The sequence below is a fragment of the Agelaius tricolor genome, unplaced genomic scaffold, assembly GCF_023055355.1.
Source record: "Agelaius tricolor isolate 1412-34295 unplaced genomic scaffold, bAgeTri1.0.p SCAF_19, whole genome shotgun sequence".
NCBI classification, from domain to species: Eukaryota; Metazoa; Chordata; class Aves; order Passeriformes; family Icteridae; genus Agelaius; species Agelaius tricolor.
In genome coordinates this window covers 7,850,765-7,878,321 of record NW_027269279.1, presented here as the reverse complement: position 1 = coordinate 7,878,321, position 27,557 = coordinate 7,850,765, and the positions used below count along the sequence as shown (strand labels likewise).

Sequence of the window (27,557 nt, the reverse complement as noted above, 5' to 3'; positions counted from 1 at the left end):
ATTATCTTTCATCTTTTGTGATTTCTGATTTACCTAGAATATATTTAAACCTAAAAAATTCTTTTACCCTACTTCTTAATAGAACATAAATAAATTAGGACACAAGACATGTTTAAAATCACAATTATATAAGCTGTAAAAACTTGAAGAGCTCTCTCCCTCCTAAGAATCCTTTAAGGTCTTTGAAACTGAAAATACACTTTTTGAATTTCTATCCATGACTTTGAGGTAATCATGGGTTTATTTTAAGAAAAAAAATGCAGTTTCTTTTGAAAATCTGATTTTCACTAAATAAAACTCAAATTGTTTGGTCCAGTGCTGCTACCATTGGAGATGATGGCCATGCTCTTCTAAAGTGATGGAAGCAGGGAGTCTGTCTCTGTGGAAAACTGGAAAATTGACAAGATATGTTGCTGAACATTGAGTCTAGGAGATACTTGTGAGCCTGGCTGCATCCAGGAATACAGGACTGGCTTTAAGTTAAAAGATTCTTCTCAGTGTTTTGCTCTTAAAATCAAAAGGACACAGTAGGCAACCAAGTGGTAGGAACTTATGAAACACTTCTGTGTGTGTTTCATGGAGGAAGGTCATTTTATCACTTCCAAATCTGGTCTTCTGTCAATATATGATGTTTTCAATATCAAATAAATGTACAGCTCTTTAGGCAGACCTAAGCTTGAATTCATCTCTGCAGTTGATTCCAATGATGCTCTCTATGGTGGAGACTCCAAGTTCCTGGCTGAAATTAATAAACTGAGTGAGACAGTGGTGTCACAGATCCTGGATCACCTGAAAACCCTGGGAAAGGAGGAGGTATGTTCTTACTCAAATTGACTCAATATAAAACCAAAAGTAATTTGGGGTTGAAGAAACAAAACAGCTTTGATCAGGACTTGGTATTTTCAAAAGCTTCAGGAACCTCATAACAAAAGGAAATTGGGTATTTTAATTTTTTTAGAAAGTGAGACCATCACATAGGCAGGCTTGTGGTGGACACCTAATGATGTCCAATTCTGTAATAAACAAAGTGAGAATTCAGTTAGTCTATTACTGGGGAAAATACAATGAAAGCCACCTATGATTATAAAAGGGTCAGATCCCAGGCACTGAGATGATGTCAGGAGAGAGGTACAGAGGGAGGAAATAGTTGTTTTGTCTTTACTCTGACTTTAGTATATTTGTTCAATATAAAATAAAGAAATCTCTAGGCAGCTTATAGGATTTCTTGATTGGAATTCAGAGGCTCTGAGGGATCAAATCTAGCTTAATGGATTGTATGTGAAAGGCAGGTGACTGATGTTTGCTGAAATGATGAGAACTCACTGTTCTGTTAATGTCCCTGTTTCTGAGAATGGACAGCTTCCCAGGCAGCCCTTACTGGATGGCTGCTATTGATAGAAATCCTGGGGCTGCTGGCCTGGCATGGAGGGCAGGGTGTGATTGATTGGATGGAATTTTTTAGATGGGCTATTTGCACAGTAGCCCAGAGTGTTTGCCAATACAGAATGTGTTAAGTGATACATATTGGGAGGACGCTGTGCTAAGTTTAGCCTTTTCTCTGCTTTTGCTATCCTGTTTGTCCTTCCTTTAGCAATGGCAGAGATGGAAGATGAAAATATCCTTAGCTCAAATCCTCTACATCATTGTACACATCACCTCAGGGAACAGTAGTTCTTTTTCAGAACAGCAACAGCAGAAACAACCATTCTAGCACAGCTAAGAATGCCCAATGTTCCAGGGCTGGGAAGGAAATTTAAAGTGTTTCAGTGGGTAGTATATTAGGGATTTTTTTTTGCATCTGACTCCTGTATGGAATTTGTGGGTAGGAATGTTTGTAGTGCTTGAAATCCATGGTTTCTGAAAGGCCTTTTTTGGTTTGTTTTCTCCTTTCAAGCATGCTTTGAGTATGGGGACCCTGTGTTAGTTCACTGAGGCTGTTGTGGCACAGAAAACTGGATTTAAGGCTAAGCAGCACAGACACAGGTGCTTGGCCTGCCTTTGCCTCTGCACCTTGGATTTGCTCCTCTGTCCAGCCTCATTTACAGAGGCACCATTTGTTTTGCTTGGTTGAGTGAAAGTCATTGAGAGATTTAGATAAAAATTGCTTTGTAAGAATGAATAGTTGTTTAAGGAAGCTGTTGTTGCTGAGGAAATAGAAGTGATGAGAATATTGTCAGAGATCTGTAATTGTGCTAAAGTAAAGCTGGTCATAAAATCACTGTGGTATTTGGATTGCTTCAGTGTTGGTGACCTTTTATTATTCATTTCTTGGCTGCTCATTTAAATGAACAAGGCTCTAATGATTCTGTGTTTTTATTGGTTCATTTCCTTTAAAAGCTATAAAGGAAAATAAATGTTTCTTACAATAAAATCCTTTCACCAAAATGGCAACTTGGAAGAGAACAATGCATCTTATTGTTAACACAGTGTGGTCTTTTCACAATGTTAGAGAATGCTTCATTTGTGGGACAGTGCTGGAATGGAAATTTTTAGTTCTGGACAGTTCTGTAAAGTTCAAGCTGTTTCTGGTCAAGAGAACATGTAGCAGTGAATCCTCTCTGCTTTGTGTGGGGGGAAAACTGCTCTTATGCTCCTTAAGGTCCCTCCTCAGCAATTTTAGGGGAAGTAGCTACAAATATGGTGCAAATATGTTCATATCACCAGAGTTTCAGTGAAAGAATAGCAGGGAAAAACCATCTTTGGTTAAATAAATAAATAAAAGCAGAATAGACTGGGGAGAAAAAGCCTGAAGTTGCATTAATTTAGATTAATGCCAGTGGTCTCTCTAAAAATTTACAGCTAGGGTGCTCTAAGTGCAAGGTTGGTTGGTGGGAGGGTGATTTCTGTGCAGTTGTAGGGAGTCTGGAGCTGTAAATGTGTCAGACCTACATTCTGTGCTGTGCCAAAGTGGGATGAGTCCTGAGTAATTCTTTTATTTACAGCAGCTTATGTTGATTTACAGCTGGTGCTGTTTGCTGCATTTTGAATGGAGTGTGAAAACCCTGCCTGTATTTTTATGTCTGTAACTCTTGCTGTGTGTCACAGCATAGGAGAGTCCTTTGAACTTCTGAGGGTTCAGAGAGGCTGGTGAGGTTCAGCTGGGTATTTTGGGATGAGTGTACAGTAACATGGGAATATTTTTGTTTTCATCCTAGACCCTGAAGAGGCAGAGCCAGCTGGCTCTCTACTTCTTTAACACCATTCTGGCTCATGGGGACCTACGAAACAACAGACTGAACCAGCTTTCAGTCAATCTCTGGAATCTTGCTCAGAAGCATGGCTTTGCTGACACCAAGACTATGGTAAGGGAAGGAGACAGACAATGCAGAGAGGTTTTAGTTCTTATTTCCAATCTTTATTTGGGAAAAGGCAACATTTTCTTGAACTGAATAAACCTCATCTCTTTACAAGCTACTATCTTAAAAAAATCAAATTGTCTTAAAACCTCAACAAGTTATTTTTCTAAATGCTTCTTAATGAACAAGCAACTTGTCTTATTTCAAGTGGTCTGTATCTTTCTAGAACTTTAATAGTATGACAAGCATTAAGGAACCTGAAAGTGTTGGTTGTTCTTAACTACTAGAAAACTAGCTTTAAGAGAAATACTGCATTTTTATTTTGTGGAGGAACTGCCTGTTGAAAGCTTGTAAAGTGGCATTTGAGAGCCTTTCAGAAACATACACATGATAAAGAGCATGATGTAAAACACCTTCACAGAGATGAACTGATGGCTGTGAAATGAGACACTGAAAATCTCCAAATACCTTTCTTTTCAAATCTAGGTGAAAACCCTGGAATACATCAAGAGGAGGAGCAAACAACCTGAAATGAGTCATTTCACAGACTTGGCCCTGCGGCTTCCTCTGCAGTCCAGGACCTGATGGGTGCCTCTTCCAGGAGTCACCTGCACAAGGGAGCATGGAAGCAAGGCCACAAATCACTGATCCCCACTCTCCCTGCAGGAGCTCAGTGCATTGTTACTTTCCTTAGTGAGACAATTTACTTGGGCACAGCAAAGGTAAAACTGTTCTGAGTGCAATAATTTAACCTGAGTTTCTCTATCCAGTTTTACCATAGCATTATTATTTTAAATGCTGATTTACATTCAGTGAACAGTTATCTTGAATCTCTATGGTTGCAAAAGCCTTTTGAGATCTAATCTGTTGTAATTTTAACAAAAAAGGAAGCTAATCTGTAGAAATGAGTTCACAGCCTCAAAACTTCATCCCTCTTGCAGAATACTCATTCTCCTCTGCAGAAAGCAGCAGTTCAGTATAACAGACTGAGTTCTCTCTCTGCTCTGGGATGCTGCCAGCATTTGTCTGGTTGGTTCCAGTGGCAGAGAACAATGGCTGAGGTGTTACTGCTCTAATTTCTACAATACATTTACACAGACATGTTTATGTTTTCATTTTAGTCCAGCAGTGTTTTGTAAAATGGAAGGAATCTTTAAGTGTTGCAAAGGAAAATGGAAATTATGCAAAGTCCTCTATATTTGCAAAGTACCTATCACTGAATAAAACAATTTGCAGTTCATCTGTGTGTTCTGGGGGAGTTTGTGTATACAAATCTATCACCTTACCCCTTCTGGAATTTAGTTACATGTACTGTTATTATTTCTAATAAAATTTCACTCTCACCCCTTCTGCCCCATGTTGAGATCTTATATCTATTGCTACTTTTGTTTAGTGTTTTTTTTTTTTTTCTCCTTGCCAGGCAAGTAGCTGAGGGCTTGAATTCAGCATTTGTTTCAAACCAGAAGAGAAAACAGAACCTCAACCACCTGAATTTTAGTAAAACAGGAGCCAAAACCTAGAAGGGCTGGTGGAAGCTGGTGCTGAACACTGAGAGCAGTAGTGCAGATCAGCTTCATGTTGAGGTAGGGGTGGTTTAAATGCACTTTAAAGGAGAAGGTTTTCTCCAGAAGTTTAGACCCTGCAGGAAGAGCATCTCCCTCTTCCCAGATACAGGAATGGATTCACGGCAACCCCTTAAGATGGAGTCTCAGGATAATTTTCACTTCCTCTCAAGAGTTGCCTAAAATGCATCAGAACCCAGTGCTCTCAAGTGTGTTTTCTGCTGGAGGCAGATGCTTTCAGGTAGAGCAGTCCATTGCAGAAAACTTATTGTGGAAAAGTGAAGCTATCTTAAAAGATAAAGAAATGTAGAAATTCTCTTGGTGCTACTCTCCAAACTGCTTATACTTTCATTTTTAGCTAACAGCTGCTGATGGGAAATCCAACTGCCAGAGCACAGTTCCAATACAGAGGATGTTCAATGCTATCTGTTATTATAAGGAAGATGTTAGATTTTTAAGAATTACTTTCTGAGTTAAAAGTCTGCCCTCATCAAATTTGAGGGCACACCACTAATGTGTCTTCAAAGTAAAGCACCATCATTTTGTACCACTGAATGTAAAACATGTGAAGACTTTACAGAACAATAAAATCCTTTGGAATCACTTATGATATAGATAAAAGTACGTTTATTAAATCAGCATTTAAAAAAAATTACTGAATTTCAACTAATTGCAGGCATGGCACACATCTTCAGTCTTTGAAGGAGGCTGTCTCTTGCCTTGCAGAACAAAATAAAAGTTTCAAAAACTTACTGTTTGGATGAAGTGAGGACTCAGCTCCTCTGCTATATGTAGCTGAAAACTTGAACTTCAAGGACTTCATAAATGAAATTTCTTCGGCATTTTGATATTTCAAGTAAAAAGATGTAGAAGGCAAAAAGGAGATTTTCCTCTCTTTATTACTTCTGAGTTTTAATCTTCAAATTTTATAGATCTAGATGCATATTTGTCTATGTATACTTTCTTGTTGGCATTAGGCTGAAATCCAAGACCAATTCCTCTGTGTTGCTTCAAGTCCATTGCTTTATCAAACTCCATCTCCAGAGCCTGCTGTAACTTCTGCTCCCCTTCCTGGTTCAGAGCCATGTTTGGTTTGTTTGTAGTTGCTGAAGGACTTTGCATAGGCACAGAACCCTTTTTAAAACCACCCAACAGTCTAAAAAACTTATTTTGTTCCTCAGAACTTTTAAAAGTAGCTGTACTCCACTGTCCAAGGTTCATTTCCTGTGAGGCAAAACAAAGATAACACTAAAATTAAGAAATACCAAGACCAAGGAAGACAATTTCTGGCTGTGTAGATGAGAACAAACACAGAAGCCTGACAGGGGCACAGAGCTGGGAACTGTTATTCCATGGGCAGAACCTCTGCAGGGATGTGGTACCAGACTGAGCTGACTCTGCCTCAGTGCACCTTCATCAGCATTTCAGCCATTGCACCTGGAGCCAGGGGTTAATGCCCTTTGAGAAGCTCCTTTCCCTCTGTCCTTGGCTTGCTGCTCTCTCTTTACCCAGCTCCAAGGGTCAGACAGCATCTCTTATTCTAAGAAAACTGTCAGACTTAATCCTCTTTCACTGTCACTTTGTGGGGTTATCTTTTCATCCTCCCACTGCCTAGCTAGGGAGCTGCTGTTTTCAGCAGAGTTTGTTAGTTGGGGACACTGTTCAATCTGGTTTATAAGCTATAAGTAATATTTGCATTCTCATCCCACTAATTACAGTTAATATTGCAAGGGTGCACACCCAGAGGGCCTCCCCTATCCAACAGGACAAGTCTAGTTCTCATAAAGCCTCCCCTCCCTTGCACTTTGCTGTGTTCTTTGTATTTACTGTATTTGCATTTAATTGCCCTCTCTGAACTACTTCACCCCTTCAGGATTTTTCTTCTGTCTGCAGATTCTGGCCCCTTTCTGAGGAGGCAATATCCAACTAAAATGAGATTTCAGCTGTTTGTGGAAAACCCCAGATACACCATAGGATTTACAGAGTTCATGAACTTTTGGCTTACCTAAGAACAGGCTTCATTATTCAAGGGTATATTTGACTCCTGCACTACAGCTATGCAGTCTCTTATTAATATTTTTGGCAGGACTTACTCAGAATTTTTTCTTTAAAATTGGGCATGATACTAAATGGCAGAATGTCTGATTATTAATTAAACAGATTAAGCTGGCTACATCAAAGGAAAAAAAATGTGAATTCAGTGGTATGTTTATGTCAGCCTGAAACCCTTCCAACAGAACAGTTGCAGCTTGCATGAAACAGTCATTCTCCAGCAGACAGCCAACATGACACACAGCATGCTACACAACTGCAGGAAAGCTACAGCAGGGGTTTAAGGCAACAAAAAGCAAGGCTGGAGTATCATTCACCATCACAGGCCAGAATACCTGGTATGAAAGAAAGCTACCCATAATACTTCAGCCTTTTGACCTTGCAAGTTGCTGCACAAGCCCAGTCTGTGACACAGATACACCCAGACACACACAAGACACAGATAAATAAATTTAAGTCCTCCCTTTGCAATGGGAGACATCTGCACTGATGCAGATATAATTATGGCTTGTCAAAACCCTGTTTTTAAGTGAGCTGCTGGCAGGCACTACACACAGCTTCTGCTGAAGCATTTCCAGCTCACTTTGTGGAGCTGATGAATTAGTTCTCACAGCTTCTATTCTTCTGCATACTACTAAACAGAAACAGATCAGTGCCAAAGAACTGAGATCTCCTGCCAAGGATGTCATTTTTCTCAATGACTCCAGACACTATTAGACAGTTGTAGTTCCAGAGCAGTGAGACTCCCTCCCACTATGTTAGATCTACAGGAGCTGTTTCTGGCATTTGTTTGAGGCATATTCCAGCTTTCTAGGCATTCTGGCAGTCCTGCAAAACAACAGAAGATTTACTCTGAATTACTAGCAAAGCTTTCTCTCCACCTCAATATTCTTACTTCTGGCTAAACACGGCAGCAAGCTTCAACTACCTTACTGTGAATGTGTCAGGAGCCAGGCTGAGTGGATGCAAAAGCAAAGAATCAGAAAATATCTTCCAAAGAGATGGTGGGGGAAGATGTAGAAGCCATGAGAGAACTGACTCTGAACATCACACACCTGTGTTAACAGCTGCCACCCCTTCACCCCTTCATGGGTGTCCCTGCTGCTGAATGTGTGCTAAGTCTTGCAGGTAAGAAATCAGAAACACTTCAGTGACTGCTGCATCCACAGCCCAAAAATTACTTGTATTTCACAGTAAGCAGAAAATGCTTCTGTAGCAATGTTTGATGGCTCATTGTCCAGAGGAACCAGAGAAAATGCTGCTTTTGAGGAGTGAGGATGGGAATCAGAGCACTGTGCAGTGGCAAGGAGTTCAGTGCTCAGCTCTCTGACGCTGGGCACTGTACCAAGCTGTTCTATGGCATGACCTGAAACCTGCAGTAGAAGGAACAGCGCTGTACATGAGCCACATACAAGAAGAGCACAGTGGTTTTTACAGGACCCTGCCCTGGAACACAGTATTTCCATCAGGCTGGGGTCTAAACCACATACAAAAAGAGCATAGTGGTTTTTACAGGACCCTGCCCTGGAACACAGTATTTCTCTCAGGTTGGGGTCTAAACCACATACAAAGAGAGCACAGTGGTTTTTACAGGACCCTGCCCTGGAACACAGTATTTCCCTCAGGTTGGGGTCTAAACCACATACAAAAAGAGCACAGTGGTTTTTACAGGACCCTGCCCTGGAACACAGTATTTCTCTCAGGTTGGGGTCTAAACCACATACAAAGAGAGCACAGTGGTTTTTACAGGACCCTGCCCTGGAACACAGTATTTCCATCAGGCTGGGGTCTAAACCACATACAAAGAGAGCACAGTGGTTTTTACAGGACCCTGCCCTGGAACACAGTATTTCCATCAGGCTGGGGTCTAAACTCATACATCACCTGTCCCACTTTGGCACTGAGAGCCTTGGTTTTGCCAGATTCTCTGTCAATTTCTTCTTGCAGGGCCTGCCGCCTCACCTAGTGTGCAGAAAATGACACATGCAGCATAAGACTCTGGGTCCAGTGTGTTCAATGACAATTCACAATGAAACAGTAGGAGAAAAACAGAATAATTAGTTATCTGCAGAATTTTGTAAGGAAAATTAAAAGGTGCATGGGATCCTTTCACACACTCAACATACAAACTGTAATTTTTTAGTGTCTGTTAAATGAGTTGTTTGCTGTATCAAGTCTAATTTTCTACCTGTCTGCATTGATGAGAGGCAAAGAAATGTGTCTTTGACTTAGTAAGTTAATTAGTTCTGACATTGACTGTACATTTTGGACTTAACCCACATGTAAAGCACATTTTAAGCAGAGCTTTATTTAGGGAAATTTAGGCACAGATAAGCAACAAAGCAGTTTTTTGTATCAATTCCTATGCATATTTTAAATGCTGATTTGCTATAGATCTTACCCTCTTAGGACAGAGCATACCTTGTCTATGTTAATTTCATCACAGTTTCCTTTTTTTTCCTTCACAATAATTACACCATCTAGATGTTCCTGTAAAACAGGAAAAAACTTGTATGATTATTTTTATCCATTCTGATTAATTAGAATTTACACAGCTCTTACCACAAAAGTTAAAAAGTTAAAAAAGTAAGCAATCAGTAGTACTGTTCAGGGGCAAGAAGAAACAGTCAGCTCTAAGATGAAAATGCCAATTAAATCTGTGTATTCCTATTGAAAAACCACACAAAGAAAAAACATTTTTTCTTTTAATCAAGATAAATGATTTTTACATTTACACATTAAGGACCTGCCAACAATACTGGCACGCATGGTAATGTTTGCAGGCAGAGTAATTTCAAATTAAACCATTTTGTAAAAGCTTAAATTTATACTTGAAGAGAGGCCCAGAGACAGTGCAAGTTAAACAAAAATTGAAATTGGAGGTAAAACAACTAAAGGTCTCTCTGAAACAAATGCACAAAAGCCAATCAGGAGCAGCTGCATGTGCTCCCTTGTGCACGAAGGTCCCCAGGAGAGGCAGAGCTCACACATGAACTGTCCCCTGCAATGGCAGCCAGCAGCACCTGATGCCACATCTGAGAGCAAGGAACAGGGAGCTGATGGAAGAGACAGAGCAGCTCCAGAAGGAATGGATGGGCTGGAAGGAAGGCAGGAGGCAAATCTGGGCAGAGCCCACACACAACCAGATCCTGATCACATCTCCACAAAGTGCAGCCCTTCTGCTCCCAGTGACTGGCGTGCCTAAACCACTGCCCCCAGCCTTTCTCTGCCAAATCTGTAATCAGGAGAAGCTTTTTGGGCATCAAGTACAACAGGGTAAGTAATAAGTCCAGGAGAGTGGTAAATGAGAGCCATAAGCTTTAAACCAGCCTGGAAAAAGTGGCCAAAGGGAAGATTTAGTGATACAGCTAACATAATAAACCAAGCATGAAACAGCTAGGGAAACGACAAGGAAAAGATTTCTAACATACTTCTGTCAGCAGAACCTGCTGTTACTTTTTTGAGGCTTTAGTTCTATTAAAAGCTATCAATGATTTACCTCATTTTCCAAAGCTACCTTTTATACCCTGCTTCCACACACACAGAAGTGCATGCTCTATTAAAAATGGGAGAACACTGCAGGAAGGAGAGCTCGTGCGCTTGGAAGAAAAGAAGAAACCAAAACCAACCCCCATTTCCTTCTAGATGGCCTGGTACTGTCTTTTCAGATCTATTAAAACAAGCAGGTAAACTGTCCTGACAGGACTCTGCAAACAACTGCAGCCTATTTTTTTCTTTTTAGCTGGAAGGAGGGAGCACCCCCATCCCTGCTCATTCCCAGCACGGTGCTGACCTGCTGAGGGCTACTGAGTGGAAAAAACTACCCCATGGAGGTGTGCCAAGCTGCCTCCAACTTCATGGAAAAGGAGCACATTCACACATGCTGGGGTTATGCTGTCTGCTGGCAAACAACATCAAAGCAGCAAACGGAGTCCTTATCCTCCTCACTGTCCCAGCTGACTGCAATGGCATCCCACCAGGAAAACACCAAGCATGATATTAACTGGGTATCACTCCACATTGTCTTTAAAATCTGCTCTTTCACTTGCAGGGCAAGCCCAACAGAGGATTTTTAAGGCATGCAGAGCCTTAATGTGTGTAGATTAAAACATTTCGGGACTCTGGCACATTTAAATGCAAGACCACACAATCAGCCACATTATTATTATTACTATTATTATTATTATTATTATTATTATTATTATTATTATTATTATTATTAGTGCAGTGTCTTTTGGCCTGGCAGGAACTAGAACTTGCTAGAACTGATTAACCCAGACCTCTCAACCTTCAGATTTTCTTTCGAGTAGTTTCTTATTATTAAAGGAGCTGCCTATGGGAAAGAGGAACAAAACATACATCACACTACTCCCCTCTCCTCAGTAGTTTGCAAAGTATTTGCTGTGGTTTCCATATTAACTGGTCATGAAAGTTTACATGGTAGGGCTTATCTTGCCTCTACACAATGTAAGCAGCTGCAAAATCCAAATAACGTCCAACAAAAAGGCAATGCCAATTTAATTAGAAAATAGATCCAGCAATAAAACCACCCTGTCCTTTTGAAAGGTCAAAAGGAGAAATCCAACTTGAAAGCCCCAAACATCTGCTCACCTCATGACTGATAAGCACACACACTCCCCTCACAAACCCCTGTGAAAAAAGCTGTATCTGGGTCTCCACATGAATCTAAATTTAATTATTAGCACTAGACACCAGGCAGCTGCCAGGTTTCCACAGAACTTGAGGAAACTGCATCTGAGTGCACGAGAAAGCAAAGCACACCATGAAGTGAGCTTGAGAAGCAGCTCACAGTATGGTCTGCTCTACCCTTAATGTGCAAAAATCTTCAGTGATACCTTCCTAACTAGTGATTGACATTTAAATAAGCCAAGCATTCAACATTCTTGATAGAAAGCAACTGGAATGCAGCTTCCCATTACCTACAGGAATAAAAGTTACCTCCTAGTAACTTGCAACGTGCCATTTTCAAAGTCAAGTTTAAGCAGCCACAAATACAGATAGATACCTATTGATTTTCTGAGCATCTCACAGCTTAATTCCCAGTGATAACAACAGAAGTTGGGCATGCAGGTACTAACTTTTGGCACCCTTAGCTTTAAAACATAACTTTGATCAGATAAAGAAAAACTGTCTGTATTTCAAATATTTCATCATAATCATTTTACCTCAGAAGTGGCAAGTACTGCAATACTCTGGGATGGGATTTCCTGACCAGTCAGTCAGGATCCAATCCCAGTTACCCTCAGTTACAATTTACACAGTTCTTATATCTATTTATTTTCTTGCATAGATTTACTGTTTTAATTAAAACTGCCTGCTTCAGATCTATTAAAACAAGCAGGTAAAAAACAAGCAGGTACTAAACACCTTTCTATCAGAATTTATATTTCAATGTTGTTGGCCCAGTCTACACTTAGGATTCCTAGGATTTTCTCTGAAGTTTTGTTGGAATTAGTCAACAGGTTTTGGCTAACTTTCCCCTTTGCTCCTAACATTACATAACTCCAGCAGTGACAGCAGCAAAGCTTGAGGAAAGTCTAACAAACAATTAGATGAACTCCTGCTGTCAGGGTAAATTACATGGTATTCAACTGTTTTATGGAGAGTGTTCCACTTTGCTAAGAGCAACTGAGCATTTACTGTACAAACCCACTCTATTTTTGGGCCAGTACTTGCTGATAGCTGTAATATTTAAATTTTCACAACTGAGACACTGTGTGATGACAGCAGCAGGCATCTCTGCTTCCCCAGGTGTCACAGGACCAGCTCAGCTGGGATTGGACCCCTCTATGGGCCCTTCCTTTAAGAGCTGGGCTGGCTGATCCCATGGGTCCCTCCCAGCTCAGGATGTCCTGAGAGCTGTGCCACGCTGAATGTGCCATGCTGAATGTACCACCCTGTGAGCTGTGCCATGCTGAATGTGCCACCCTGTGAGCTGTGCCATGCTGAATGTGCCATGCTGAATGTGCCACCCTGTGAGCTGTGCCATGCTGAATGTGGCACCCTGAGAGCTGTGCCATGCTGAATGTGCCATGCTGAATGTGCCACCCTGTGAGCTGTGCCATGCTGAATGTGCCACCCTGTGAGCTGTGCCATGCTGAATGTGCCATGCTGAATGTGCCACCCTGTGAGCTGTGCCATGCTGAATGTGGCACCCTGAGAGCTGTGCCATGCTCAATGTGGCACCCTGTGAGCTGTGCCATGCTGAATGTGCCATGCTGACTGTGGCACCCTGTGAGCTGTGCCACGCTGAATGTGCCACCCTGTGAGCTGTGCCACGCTGAATGTGCCACCCTGTGAGCTGTGCCATGCTGAATGTGGCACCCTGTGAGCTGGGCCACGCTGAATGTGGCACCCTGAGAGCTGTGCCACGCTGAATGTGCCATCCTGTGAGCTGTGCCACGCTGAATGTGGCACCCTGTGAGCTGTGCCACGCTCAATGTGGCACCCTGTGAGCTGTGCCACGCTCAATGTGCCACCCTGTGAGCTGTGCCATGCTGAATGTGCCACCCTGTGAGCTGTGCCACGCTCAATGTGGCACCCTGTGAGCTGTGCCACGCTCAATGTGGCACCCTGTGAGCTGGGCCATGCTGACTGTGCCACCCTGTGAGCTGTGCCATGCTCAATGTGGCACCCTGTGAGCTGTGCCACGCTGAATGTGGCACCCTGTGAGCTGTGCCATGCTGAATGTGCCACCCTGTGAGCTGTGCCATGCTGAATGTGCCACGCTGAATGTGGCACCCTGTGAGCTGTGCCACGCTGAATGTGCCACCCTGTGAGCTGTGCCATGCTGAATGTGGCACCCTGTGAGCTGTGCCATGTTCAATGTGCCACCCTGTGAGCTGTGCCACGCTGACACAGACCAGCTGATCCTGCCTCCCCACACCCAGGGGGACCCTCAGTGACCTCAGTGTCACCAAGAGCAGAGCATCCTGCAAGGCAGGGAACTGCCCCAAAGGCTTCCAGCTCCTCAGCAGGAGGGAGCAAAGCTGCCCTCCTCTCCACAACTCACCACTGACTCATTCCATGGCGATTCTGTCTTGATCTTTTTTGCATCTGCTTTTGAACCTGGCTCTTCAGCTGAGTCCTGTGGTTGTACTTTTTTCCTTTCTTTCCTTTTTCTGTCACACAGCACAGGTTTGCTATTGCATAATGCCCCATCCACAGTGTCCCCTGTAACACACTCAGCTCGCTCCATTTCACTCTCTTTGTTCTTACTGCTTTCCAATTGTATTTTTTGGAGTTTAGAAGCACTGTCATTGTTTAAAGAAACTTCTGAGTATGTTGTTTCCTTCTCCTTTTTCTTAATCTTCTTCTTTTTCTTCTTACTGACTTCATTATTATATTTGAAATTCTTCCTGTATGTCTTTCCAGACAGCTCTTCTTCCTCAAGCTCAACTTCTTGCTGTGCTGGGAGATGCTTATCAGGAATGCTGTGACTGCAGTCTTGCTTATCTTCACAGGTTGAGGAAGAAATAGCTTTTGTTTTCTTCTTCTTCCTCTCTTTGATATGCCCAAAGTTCTTAATTTTGTTCTCTTCCTCTCTGCTTGTCCATGTAAATGCCCAGGAATTATGTTCCTTCCTTTTTCTAAAGTCACTTAATGCAGTGGGGCTACCAGGAACTCGATGCATGTTGTCCTCATTATCTGCCTGTGGTAAAAAGCAGTTAGACTTATCTTTCTTTTTATTTTTCTTCTTTCTTACATAACTCTCCCCACCATTCTGAGCATTACCTGTGTCATAGTCCTCACCCATAAAAACTGCTCTTTGTGAAGTGTATTTGTGGGTGTTTTTACAGACTTTTGCAGATTTCCTTTGTTCACTGTCCTGGATGTCCTCCAATGAAAAACTGCATTTCTTCTTTTTTTTCTTTGTTACCTCACCATCCAAATCCAAATCAGTATTCTTCCTCTTTTTTTTAAAAGATAATTCATTTTTCTTAGTACCATCTGTGCGATGATTTGAAAGCTCCACGTCACTACTCTCATTATTCTCCAAGGAGAAACGACAATGGACTTTTTTTTTCTTCTTTTTGAATATTTTAATTTGTTCCTCTGATTCCTCTTGAAGTTGTAAATCCAGATGACCTTTTCTATTCACAAAGCTTTCTAAATGATCTTCCCTGAGTAATTCATAGCCAACTTTCTTCTTCTTGTTTTTCTTATTATTCTTTGGTTGCAATTTGTGTAAGCAGTCATCTTTTAAATTTTCCTTTTTCCTGCTCTTCTTTTTTTCCTTGAGACGACCACTGTCCTCAGTTTTAATGACAGTTTTAACATCTTCCTCAATTTTAATGACAGTCTTCACCTTTTTCTTCTTCTGTACAGGTTCCTCATGAATGTCTTTTTTCTTTTTCTTTATTATCATTCTAAAAAATGATATGAAAATGTTAGTGAACTGCTTCAAAGAGACAATGCAAGTCCTAATCTACTTGATCTTCCTTTTTTCTGAAACCATTCCTGATCTCCCATTGTCCCTGACATTCTAATTTCAGTCTGATTTCCATGATGGGGAACCAGAACATATTGACATACAGAAAAGACTGTTTATGGGGTGATTCTTTTTATCATGTTGTTTAGTGTACCTTGTCTTAGCTTGTAAGGTTCTATTTGTTTCACAGCAGCAGACCATAACGTTGTCTCAGTACCTATCCTCCAAATATCTTTTCTAAACGGCAAAACATATCCGTGTGTATATACACAAATACAATTCATTTTCCAGATACCTGTGACTTTTCACTTAACACTGAAGTTCACACGGCTTTACTGCCCACTCAGCATCACAAGACCCTTCCAAGGCACCTGATTTATTACCTTAAACTTCTTTCTATCGGTGATTCTTATCCTTGCTCTCCGTTTTTCTCAGGACATTTATGCCAACAAATTGATTACACCAGAGCACCCTTTAGCACCCACTCACTGAAAAACTCAATTATTCCTGCTCGGTTTGCAATAACACCATTGAGGCACGCTGTCAATCCGCGGACAGAGCCCCGAGCCCAGCACACCCAGCACAGCCCCTCTCGCTGTGTGTCCGGCACCCACCCGGCGAGGGGAGGGGAGGGGAGGGGAGGGGGTGTCAGCCCGAGTCCCGCCCCGCTCCGGGCCCGGCCCGGCTCGGCACGGCCCGGCTCGGCCCCGCCGCCACAGCATCCCGTGCGGTGCCGGTGCCTGTTCATGGCCGTGAGGGGCCATGCCCTGTGCCGGTCCCTGTGCCGGTCCCTGCCGTGCCGTACCGGGCCGTGCGGCGCTCACCTCCCGCGCCACGTGCAGCGCCCGCCGCCGCTCCGGAAGCGATCGCGCCGTGCCCGCCCCGCCCGGCCCCGCGCGGGCGCTGCCGGAGCCGTTGCCGCGGTGACGATCGGGACGCGGCCATGGCGGAGGGCGGGCCTGGCGCAGGTGGGAGCTCCGGGCCCGGCTCCGCTCCGAGCGCCCCGGGCAGGGCTCCGAGCCCCCCGGTCCTGCCCTGCCCCGGCCTGGGGCCGCCCGCTCCTCTCCGCGGGCGCGGGGCTGTGCCCGCCCCACAGAGCGCCCGCAGCCGCCCTGATCCCCACCGGCACCGCGGCCACGAGCGGTTCTGTTCGTGGGCCTTATGGTGCTTTTATTGCCATAACTTCCCCACAGACACCCTTGGTGTGTGTTTGTGCTGCAGCCAGGCTGCTGCGAGCCTGGGCCTCTGAGCCTGGGTCGGGGCCTCTGAGCCCGGGTCGGGGCCTCTGAGCCCGTGGCGGGGCCTCTGCCCTGCCCTTGTGCTGTGTGGGTGATCCCGTACCCACCGGAGTTGGGGATTGCCTCGGGAAAGCAGAGAGGCGAATGTGTCAGTGCTGGCACAAACGTTAAATTAATACAAAACATCTGTTCTGAGAGCACCATCCCAAAGCAAAGCCCCTGGGCTTCTCCCAGAGTCTGGGAACACCGAGATTGCAAAGCTGGGGGACCAGCGCTGCATTCTGCAGTTCCCCAATGGAGTTATCTTCTCTCAGTACTTCATAATGCCCAAAGAAGGCGTTTTGCACTAAAATTGGCATTTTCGGGTAGGAGAGAGGCTGATTATTCTAAGCCAACACCTGCAGCACCCTTGGATTTGGTGGTGCCATTAAAGCCCACTGTGATGGTGGAGCTGAACCTGCTGGGCCAGGCTCTCAGAGCTCTGCACTGTGGCATCTCTGGGTGTTCCCAGATCAAGTTCTTTTATTTTTCTCAGCCTGAGTCACTCTGTATCCTTGAGGGTCATGTACAGCTTTTAGTTCTTTGGGGTTTTTGTTTATTATATTTTATTTTATTTTGCAGACATTAATACTTAACAATGTCTATGGGATTTAATTGCTCATAGAGGAATCCACTATGATTGTCAACTAGAAAAGTATTGTCTACTAGTAAAAACAGTGGTTGATTCAGTGCATTCTACCTGTGTTGAAATATTTTGAATTATTATTTTGGTACCTTTTTCCCAATAAAGGGTTCTTTTGTCAGTAAGAACCTTGCACTTGACTTAAAGCTGAAAGGACATGACAAGAGTGTCTAAAGTTCTTGCTTGTTTTAAAACGTTAGATTTCATGTTAAATATCTATTGCGTACTAACTTTTGTTTTTTCAAGCCTAAATAAATACCTTCTAAAATAATGTTGCTTTAGGAGGGAAATAAATATAATTTTAGGGTTTCCTGGTAAATATTGTACTTTTTTTTAACTTTCAGAGCATGAAGAGGAACAGCCTCAATTTTCAGATGTTCCTCAATCAAAAGAAGATCCCGAATCAAAAGAAGAATCAGTGAGTTGAGTTCAAGTAAAAAATCTGCATAGAGATGGATTGAAAATATTTTAAACAATGAAATGTGAAAATTAGGTACCCATAGGGTAGACTCATTCATAAAATGAAAACAAAATTACTATTTTTCGAATAGTTTATTTGAACCAACAAATGTAATATTCCAAATAATTGCTTGTATTTAAAGCAACTTGAGTAATGCTAACAAGAAAAGTTTATTTTCTTTAAAAGGTGAATTTCAGGACTTCTGAACAATGTGAAAGAGATATTTAAGCTTCTGAATGGAAAATACTTATTCAGAAAATGCTACCAGTATTAATTTACAAATAATTTCTATTTCTTACAATGGATAAAATATTCTAAAAATTGTGATATCTCACCATATTCTGTAAAAGGGAGTCATGTGCCTTCTCTTAGGTTTGGGTGATTTTACTGTGCTGGAAACTGCAGAAGTTGTAAAAATGTAGTTATTTATATTATTACTTAAGTATATTATTAATTAAGTGTAATTATTACTTTCTCAAGTATTCAGAAAATACATAAATAATACAATATTTGAATTAGAAATTATAATTCCATATTTTTTAACTGACCTTGTGATTTTTTTTCTGTTTAATTGGTTTGTATTTTTTTGGCTAGTCTATTGGGGTATTTATACAGGATACATTTCTTTTGAGCAGGTGCCTTTGGAAGCAGAAATTCCTGTGGAACAACTTTTTTCTGCCCCTGCAGCCCAATATCTGCCACCTGTGCTTGGGGAAACTCCCCCTGGAGAACCCCCTGATCCAAAAAAATGTAAGTAGCAGTATATGATCTTGAGCCCTGCTGGGATTATCTCTTGCATATGGCAAGGATTTGTAATTTATTTCATTTAGAGAGTTAACAGGACCAAGACATTTGCTGGTGTGGAATTTGCACGGTTTGGCCTCTGGTCTGAAATCAGGGAGCCAGCTTGGCCACTTGGTCAGTGGAAGAAATACCAAATTATGCATTACAAACCAATAGCTTTACCAGCTAAGGGAGCTCTGTGCTCTTCTGAATAAGTGACTTTTTATTTAGGCACTTAAATCAGAAATGGCAGGCATTTCTTCCTCTGATTTAATAATGCAAAACTAGGATCAATAGACTAAGAAGACAATTGAATTTGAAAACTGCTGTCAAAATTCTGTCTTTTCCCATCTGATTACAGATGAGAATGGAAGCAGCTCTGAAGTTTTGTTCTTCCACTTTTATCAATCCCTATACTTTATAATAAATTTACCAAGCAGCAGTGTGTTTTTATTATGCCTTTTAGCCCTTCATGTTGTGTTCTCTTCCATTAATTCTTGCTCATTAGGAATTCCTGGTGCAAGTCAGAAGCAGTGTTACCCTTGCCTTCTATATAAATAGTGTCCTCCCAATTATGAGCATTTTCTGGCAGTATATGAACCAATGAAAGGTATAAAGCTGAGAATAAATTCAGTGTTTCAGCTGTGTTGCCAGAAGAGAGCATTTGTATGATTTAGTCTTTGCTGATCACACCAAAACCTGAGTGCTGCCTGAATGGGGAGAAGTGCAGCCCAGACAGCCTTCTGAGAGGGGAAAGGTTTGGTACATGGAGTCATGGTAAAATCTCTGAAGGATCTGGCAAGTAGGAAGCAATTATGACAAAGAAATCACAGCACCACTAAAATATAACCTTTGGTTTTTCCTCTGTCTAGAAGTTCAGTTTTATGACTAACTCTGCTGATGCAGATTGTAAAGGGCATGAGATACAAAAGTGGCCTAACTGCAGCAGCACTGAGCTCAGCACAGGCTAATTTCTTCCTGTCAGGGTAAATTAATTCACAGAGCTTTTCACTTCTGTGACTAAACTGCTTCTGGTGTCTGAGTTTCTTCACTTAAAACTGAATCTGACATCTCTGAGGCACACTGAGTTTGCAGTGGTGGTGCACATTGAAATTTACCCAAGTTTGTGTTGTGTTTGATGAGAAGTGAGGACAGACCAGTGGCTGTCGGTGAAGGGAATGAATCTGCTTTGTCCAAGCTGTGATGGTATTGATAAAATGACTGGTACTGACTTGAAGATATCTAATGGTGGTGTTTTTGTGAGATCCAAGTGCTTAGCTGTGAGTGAAGGCTGTCCTGTCTTGCTCAGGTTCTCCTCGAGAGTTCTTGGAGTTTTACATCTTCCCAGTGCTCCTGCCAGGACTGGCTGCACTTCTGCATGAAGTAGAGAAGGAGAAGTGTTTAGAGGTTAGTTTGTAGTTTTCATTTCAAATCACTGGCAGGAAGTTACAGCCTTTTCTTTCACAGGCAGTATTTTTTAAATTTGGTCTTTTGCAAGAAAACCATCCATAATAATAGGATATAACATATCAGGGGTTTTGTTTTGGATCTGGTTTTAAATGTTATTCTCTCCAGTAATTCAGAACAGATTACATTCTACATGAACTTGATCATTATAGAAAACCCACTTATGTGAAGAGATGCCCTGCTGCTGGGGAGCCAAGCTCAGGAAGGCAAGCTGAGGTCAGGTGATAGTTTTCCACTGTGACCTCATTTCTTCCTCCTTTTGAACAATAACTAGGAAAACAATAGCTCTTCATGCTTGCCATATAATTGAATATTTATGTTCTTTTCCATTGTTGTCCAGGTGCTTGATCTTGCACATTCTGTTTCCTTATCTGGCATAAATATGTGATTTTTAGTTATCCTTTAGTTTGGTAAGAAATATGTTGTTCCATATGGATTTGGAGGGGAAAAAAAACCCAATTGCTATAATTTGGGTTAAAATGGCTAATGAAATAACTTGAACTGAATTTTAGGATCAAAAGCAGAGTCCTTACAAACCCATCGTAGGAACAGGGAGAAAGGTTCTTGTGATAAACATATTGGAATACAGCTTCCAAAAATAAGAGGACAACAAAGATTGAAAAGATTCATGGAATTCATGAGACAACAGGACATGAAGAGGATTAATTGTGATGAAAAGAATACTGGGTTTGACTTCTGGCTAGACATGAGTCCCTAAAGCCTGTAAAGGGCAGTGGTACAGAATAAACCAGTGGAAGATAAATGGAAGAAGCACTGGAAGGGAAGGGAGGAATGACTGCAATCAATGTGGAATGAGCCCAGGAGAAGAGAGAGGGAATGGTGAGAGACAATGAAGAGTGGGATTTTGATGAGAGGGACTAAAGGTTTTCATGTTTTGAAAGGAAATGAAGATGAATGAGAAGAGCAGGAAAAGTTAAATAGGAGAGCTTTTGAGCAATTGAAATTGTGTTAAGAAAATCAGATTCTAGGGCCAACAGGGGAATTCAAAGAAGAGACCAGAGAAGGTGCATCCATGTCTGGAGAGGAAGAATTGTACAATCACATGGGGAAGTCAGGAAAGGGAAATGGTTATGCTGGAAGCAGGGATTTGTGTAGGAAAGATCTTTTTTGAAAGGTGATAAAGAAACATAACAATTTATACATTTAATTTAACATAGGCTCTCTTGCATTATGTGATGCATACAAAAAATCTGAAAAGCTAAGCCCAGAAAAACCACCAGCTGCTAGATATATGTACAGACTTCAAACTGACATAAATATGAGAGCAGTCTGCAGAAGCTTCATTTTTAAATTAGAGATGAAAGAAACCTATTAGGTTGCCCAGTGTATTCCCTCACTGATTTTTTTTTCCTACCCTAAGTTCTCCTGTGTTTTATCCCATTTGCTGTAAAATGCCTACAGGGGAAAGACTATTTTCTTAAATCTTTCCTTTCATGAGAACCAACTAATGCATTCATTTTTCAGCATTAAACTGAACAATGTATAAATGTTTTTATTAGAATAACTCTGACTTTTCTTTCTAGTTAGCTATCACAGAAGGAGGAAGCTGTATAAGGCTCTGTAATGAAATATATTTAAAATTATGATAGATCAGGGAAAAGGAATGGAAGAAGGTTTCCTAATGACTTTGCCATCTTCTGATCACCAGTATATTTTCATGATTATTACCAAGCACATCATATTTAAACTGAAAAATGGAAAATGAATTCTGAATATAAACAGTTTATAAACACATCTGCAGGTTAACAATGCACATTGTACAGATATTTCCTGTTTTTATCCGGATTCATGCAGCATAGGAGGAATGTGTCAAAGGCAGGTCAATTTATGTAATTTTTTCCCTTTATAAATGTTGCCTGCTGTGCAACTAATGATTTAATTCACTAGCAAAATAAACTGTTTCCTGGAAAAGAAAATAAGATAAAAAATATTCAGCTTGATTGAATTCCTCTCTGCTAAGAAGGATAAAACAAGATGAATTTGATTCCTTTGGCTGTTTTGAGAACCCTGTTCTGATCATTTTTTCCCATTGCAAAGGAAAAGCAATTTACTTAAAACAGATTAAATTACAACTGCTAGATTAAATCGAATTTTGTTGTCAAAGTGTAGAATTTATTCTCTGAAACAATTCCCTAAGTAATGGGACCCATTTTCATCCTGTGATTGAGAATAGCTGTACAGTCACAATCAGACTCTGCTGTTTGCTTGCAGATTCTGGGCAGGTCAGGATTTGTCCATTTAACATTTGAAGTGACTCAGGAAGCTCTGCAGTGAAGGTATTGGTCTCTTAAAGTTTAGGTGTTGGGCTTCTTGGAACAGCATTTGGTATCAACATAAGTGTGAAAACTGCATGAGGAGCTGTGTTTTCTTCCCAGCCAAGCACTTAATGGAGCCCTACCTGAACCCTAAAGCTTTGGTTGTCACAAAACAGATAATAAAGGCATGTATGGCTCAGGATTAATAATTGTTTTATGATGATTTCATCCTCTGTTCTTCTGCTTTCTTTTTTTTATTTGTCTTTTTTTTTTTTTCTTCTATTGGAGTCAGACTGTATTTCTATCAAGGGTAAAATTCTCTAAAAAATTAAAAGATTTCCTGGGTATCCTGTAGGACTACCCTGCAGTCCAGCACTAAACTTCACGCTTGTCATCCCCAGCTGTGTGACTGCCCTGTGCTCTTCCCTGGCAGCCAGCACCTCACACCATGTTCCTCTTCCACTTCACCTGTGGCTGACCCCCAGATTATGACCTATACCATGAACTGAAAGAATTATACTATGTAGAACATTATTTCTGCCTCTCTGTTCACATCTGAGGATAATGCATAAAGTAATTTTTCAATTTTCATGTTTATTGTATTTTCCTTAGCAAGTGGTAGTAGTATCTTAACCTCTTTTAGTCAAGACTTCAGCCTCTTTTGTGACATTAAGCAGTTTCACAAAAGCTTTGGACCAGTGTGAATTTTTTTCCTAAAAAGCAATTATTACAGCTGAATCTCCTGTTTGACAGGGCAGGTGTTGGGATGGGAGCTCAGCTTGCTTTTTAGCAGTGGCTGCTATTGTGATGAAGCACTTGGTGCCCTGGGGCTGCAGGGCTCAGTGTCTTTTAGGGTTCACTGTGACTTTGTGCATCCAGAGCACATCTCATGTCAGAGGGTTCTGAAGGTACTGATCAAGTTCTTCTGGTATTCCACCCAGAGCTCCACGTTCTATTCTCCACATTATGGTTACTGTGGTTTGTGATAAGCAGCATGAGCACCTGTATCATTTATCCATTCAATCTGTCAAGATAGAATGTCAGAGGAAATGCTTAAAAAAAAAAAGGATTTCCTGCTCCATGCTGGTTTTATCAAAATTCAGGCTCTGAATGGCTGGCTGTGGTACTGGCTGCACGAGTCCCCAAGGACAACCTGCTGCAAAACACTTTGTAAAATCCTCTTTGTTGGTTAAGATTGAGAACTGGGAGCAAAGGGCACAAATGTTTTGCTGTGAAGCACCAGGTTTTGAATTTTTACCTGGTTCTCTGTAATGCCCATGGTTTCTGTGGCTGTGGACAGACAAAAGCCTTCCTTTGGTTTTGCCTTCCTTCCTGGACCACCCAGCAGATGCTTTGGTCAGGGCAGCCACACAATACTCTGCTGTGTGCATTCACAACATCTTCAAGCTGGTTCCATGCAGGAGGAGCCAATATCCAATCAATGTTCCCTCTGTGTTGTGCAAGAAATGAAGTATTTGGAGTGTGATAATAGAACTTTAAACAAAATGGCAAGGAATTTACAACATATTTTCATGTTTGAATGAGTTCTGTTAATTTCTTCACAATGACGTTGCCACTTGCAGCACCATTCAGAGGTCTTTGTTCTAGATATACTGCAGTAAATATCCAGATAATATATGTAGAATTTTCTCACTCATAGTTTGTCCTGAAATCATTCCACAAAATTTCTAAAATTTTGGCTGAACCACTGACTTTTGGCAGTAGCAATAAAGAGTAGACAGAGTAATGTACTGTATATTTTATTTAATAAACAGCAGTCAATTTATCTTATACATCTGACCAATCCAAAAATAATAAATAATTTGAAACTGTCTTCTGTCTTTAGGAAAAAAGAACCAAATTTATTCCCACTGATTTCCTAACTGAGTGGTTATACAAGTAAGTTATTCATATTTCTTGCTACTAAGTATGTTCAGTGATTCCAAGGCACTAATTTGCAAATTGAATAGCTGAAATTTAAATTAATATGAGTTGTTTTCCTTTTTCTTTAGCAAGAATCCAAAGAGGAAAGATGAGTCATTCACAGAATTGTTTTCCATTCCTTTTGTTAAGGACTGGCTAAAGGACCAGTAAGTTATTGCAGTACTCAGAATAATTTTTTTCCTTTTATTCTTTTGCTATTCCAAAGAAGTTATAGAGCCTCAATATGTTGCAGTTGTGCCCTCAAAAATGCCCTTTACTGTGTGCAACAAAGAACTATGTGATAGTTTCTAACTGGCCAGTGTATTACTTACAAGGTATTTTGTACCAGAATTGTTCACAGATAAATTAATTTCAAATTCCTAAACATTTTAATTGTAGAATGAAGGACATTTGAATAGTCTGGTAGTGTTATGAACATCTTTGTACTAAGGAGTAAAGCAATTTTTTCAGTGCTGCTTCCCCCTATGGAAATCTTTGAGAGTGTAGTCAAGAAATTCTTCCCTAACTGTAAGCAGCTGCTTTTGAGATACCTGTAACAATCCTTGGCATCAGGATGCATTTCTGCAGACATTTATGACTTTGAGAAGCAAGCACTTGTTTTTGGCAGCCTCAATCATATATTCCTTGTTATTTTCTTAGAACCAAACAGCACAATAGTTATGAGAGAAATGCTAAAGTCCTTGAGACTGCATTTACTTTATACAGCTGCTGTGTGAGAAAAGCAAAGGATTAGTCCACAGTGAGGGAATAAGAAACTAACAGGGATCAGATAATAAAGAAAAATTTCAATTTGAAAACTTAACTGGAATCTGGATTGGTAATTGGTGAAAACATAGAGATTAATATCTTTGTAGATACATTTACTTTTTCACATGATGTAAGTGGAAATTGAGCTTCTTTGAATTCTTGACTTGTGACACTTGGAACCTTGAGACACCAATGGAACAAGAGGAAAGCTCCTTATCACAGGTCTTTGTGGATAAGGTGGCAATTGTGTCAAAAGGGTTAACTTTGATTCCCTGAGAGGTGGTCAGAGCTGGGTAGGACATTTCTGAGTACAAGACCCCTTTGGAGAATGACCCATTTCATCTGAGCTCTGGTACCTTCAGCCATCAGCTTGCTGTTCAAACCTGCCTCTGCAGGGACACATCTGCTCATTCTGTCAAACTCAGTCCTTGCCAACAAGTTGCCCATCTAAAGCTGTGGTTTAATGCTTTGTAAAGTGAGCATGAGCTGCAGCCTGCTTGTTGAACCCTTTTCTTAGGCACTCAGAAGAGCCCTTGGCCAGTTCAGCCATTTTGGTACCGTGGGTTTGTGAGGATGGATGTTTGTACCAAAGATAAAATCTTTAAGATCACAGTTTTCAGACATTTCTCTTGGAAGTAAAGCTGAACAAAACATTCCCTGCTCTCTCCTGTACTTCACCCCACCCTGCCTGTAGGCACCCTGGTACCACCTTGTCTGTTTGTTAGGATGCTTGACTATTCTGATCAGGGCCCTGCTCTGGGTTAGGAATCTCTCTGCCAAAATGTGTGAGGAGGGTTTGTACAATTATTGAAAACAGATCATTTCTCCAGTCTGCTTCACCTTGGAGAGTGGCAAACCTGTGTATTGGCACAAACAAGGGATTAAAATGAAGGGCTCAGGGCAAGGTGAATAGAACAAATGAGCTGCTAAGATAGAGAGGTGGTGGCAGGAACTGCTTAAGTCAGCTTTGCCAACAAGAGAAATACACTGTGGAATCACAGCCTGGATGACTCATAGCTTCTGTTAGTAGTGGTGCTCCTAAATAACAGAGTGACAGCTCCACAAGGACACTGGAGTGTCAGAGTCCCACTTAAGTTGATACCCTTCATCTTAAATCCTCTAAACAACTAGGCTCTTAAAATAATAATTATTAAAATTATTATTAAATAACTACTTTTAGTGATCTTATCCTAAAATTACAGATTTAAAGATGCTGCTTCTGAAGTAAATATTATTGGAGCAAAGTGAAAGGCTGCAATATAAAATAAGAATAAAAAAAGAGAATTTATTATTATGTCCTGGATTTGTCATAAATAGTTTATTGTTATATCCTTCCAGCTATCACACTTAAATGTAATTGATTCTATGCTTTTTATTGTCATTTCCATTTCTATTTTTAAAGGAGTTTTAATTTTTTTAACAGGATTAAGAATATATAAAACACAATATGCTAAAAAGTGCTGGTCAAATTTTGATGGGAAGCATCCTCATCCCAACTGTTGAGATGGGTTTATCAGTGCCAAGCAGTCCTGATGCTTAAAAAAACCACCAAAACACAAAACCCCCAGAGCACTATTGTTTTTGTTCTATCCGGGATCCAGCTTTTTTTAATATATTCCATACTTGAGAATGACTTTTTTGGCTCTCCTCCAGTGCCTCCAGTTTCTTCTTTGAAGCTCAATTTTTTAGAATAGTCAAAGCCACAGTCTTATGAGCTTCACTTTCTGTGCAATGCATTTCTAAATGAGATCTTGCAGCCTACTTTTCCCTAATGAGACCTAAATGCTGCATCAGTTTTCAGAATTTTAAATGCAAACCTTGTACCTTCAAAACCTAGTTTTTGTCAGTGAAGGAGCTTGTAAAATTTGAATTTGTTTCCAGCTTTAGTGTAATAACAGCTGTGGCATCTCAGTATAGGCACCTTGCCTTGCACTGAGTTCTGCATGTTACCAGTAGTGCTGACAAAATATTCCATCCCTTGGGAACCTTCAATTCCCCCAGCAGATTTCAAAAGCAGAGGAAGGAGCAGCTCCAGTGCTGACTGGGATCTCCATATCACATGGCAGACATTTCTGTTGCCTCAAGGGACAGCTGCACCTTTCAGAGGGCAGGAACGTGGAGTTTGAGCACAGAACCAGCACTTGCTGGGACACAAAGTGATGTAGCTGCTCCTCCACTGGAGGCTGATAGAACCAGTGGAGAAACAGAATTAGAGCCGGGAGTGTTTTGTAATCCTATAAATATGCTAATGAGCACCACAGTTGCCTTTTGTCAGCATTTTCCAGTGTGTTTCTGGTTGAGCAGCACTGAAGCTCAGTTGCAAGTAATCAAGCTCTGTGTACTGAATCGGGGCCAGGAAAGTCAGTGAGCTCTGATTATGTTCTGATCCCTCTGAAATTTTACTTTTCTGGCATAGATAGTCTGAGAAACTGGCAGCATCATTTCCCAGCCTTCTTTAGCATTTTAATGGAAGAAATATGAAGAAACCAATAAAACATTGTTCCCCTGATCTGAAAAACAGTGATAACATAAAAGCCTGTCATGTAAATTTAATAACATGATAGCATTGTTCAACATAACCCTGGACCTTACATCCAG

General features: G+C 41.1%; 3 protein-coding genes across 8 annotated transcripts in view; 2 read left to right on the top strand and 1 right to left on the bottom strand.

The window, feature by feature from the left end:
* VPS35L (VPS35 endosomal protein sorting factor like) overlaps positions 1-4,646 on the top strand; it is a 43,601-nt gene extending 38,955 nt beyond the window's left edge. The window contains exons 29-31 of the mRNA XM_071444125.1: positions 695-813; positions 3,156-3,302; positions 3,783-4,646. Coding sequence (XP_071300226.1) covers positions 695-813; positions 3,156-3,302; positions 3,783-3,881 — 365 coding nt within the window. The 3' untranslated portion in view covers positions 3,882-4,646. The remainder of the gene's footprint in view (positions 1-694; positions 814-3,155; positions 3,303-3,782) is intronic.
* Positions 4,339-16,316, bottom strand: KNOP1 (lysine rich nucleolar protein 1). Of its 6 annotated transcripts, none has more exons than XM_071444132.1 (5): positions 16,187-16,316; positions 13,944-15,300; positions 9,332-9,400; positions 8,795-8,872; positions 4,339-6,082 (listed from the first exon to the last, which is right to left on the bottom strand). In XM_071444132.1, exons 2-5 carry the CDS (start codon positions 15,297-15,299, stop codon positions 5,771-5,773), a joined length of 1,815 nt encoding a protein of 604 aa, XP_071300233.1. In that variant the 5' UTR covers position 15,300; positions 16,187-16,316; the 3' UTR covers positions 4,339-5,770. The 6 variants fall into 6 exon arrangements, with proteins under 6 accessions (XP_071300233.1, XP_071300234.1, XP_071300230.1 ...); XM_071444133.1 differs by having other exon boundaries at positions 16,168-16,207; XM_071444129.1 differs by lacking the exon at positions 16,187-16,316 and adding an exon at positions 15,977-16,125.
* Positions 16,249-27,557, top strand: part of IQCK (IQ motif containing K) — a 37,422-nt gene continuing 26,113 nt past the window's right edge. The window contains exons 1-6 of the mRNA XM_071444139.1: positions 16,249-16,330; positions 17,627-17,700; positions 18,378-18,492; positions 19,835-19,932; positions 24,115-24,167; positions 24,281-24,358. Of these exons, the coding sequence (XP_071300240.1) occupies positions 16,306-16,330; positions 17,627-17,700; positions 18,378-18,492; positions 19,835-19,932; positions 24,115-24,167; positions 24,281-24,358 (443 nt within the window). The 5' untranslated portion in view covers positions 16,249-16,305. The remainder of the gene's footprint in view (positions 16,331-17,626; positions 17,701-18,377; positions 18,493-19,834; positions 19,933-24,114; positions 24,168-24,280; positions 24,359-27,557) is intronic.

What these genes read in the sequence shown, in the direction of transcription:
- KNOP1 (XM_071444129.1), bottom strand. Translation starts at nt 16,110, where the DNA reads ATGAACAGGCACCGGCACCGCACGGGATGCTGTGGCGGCGGGGCCGAG. An exon ending in CCCTCCCCTCCCCTCGCCGG is followed by an intron (nt 15,301 to 15,976) that starts GTGGGTGCCGGA and finishes ATCATTTTTTAG; the next exon opens with AATGATAATAAAGAAAAAGA. An exon ending in TCAGTGCCAAAGTGGGACAG is followed by an intron (nt 6,083 to 8,794) that starts GTGATGTATGAG and finishes TTTGCCTCACAG; the next exon opens with GAAATGAACCTTGGACAGTG.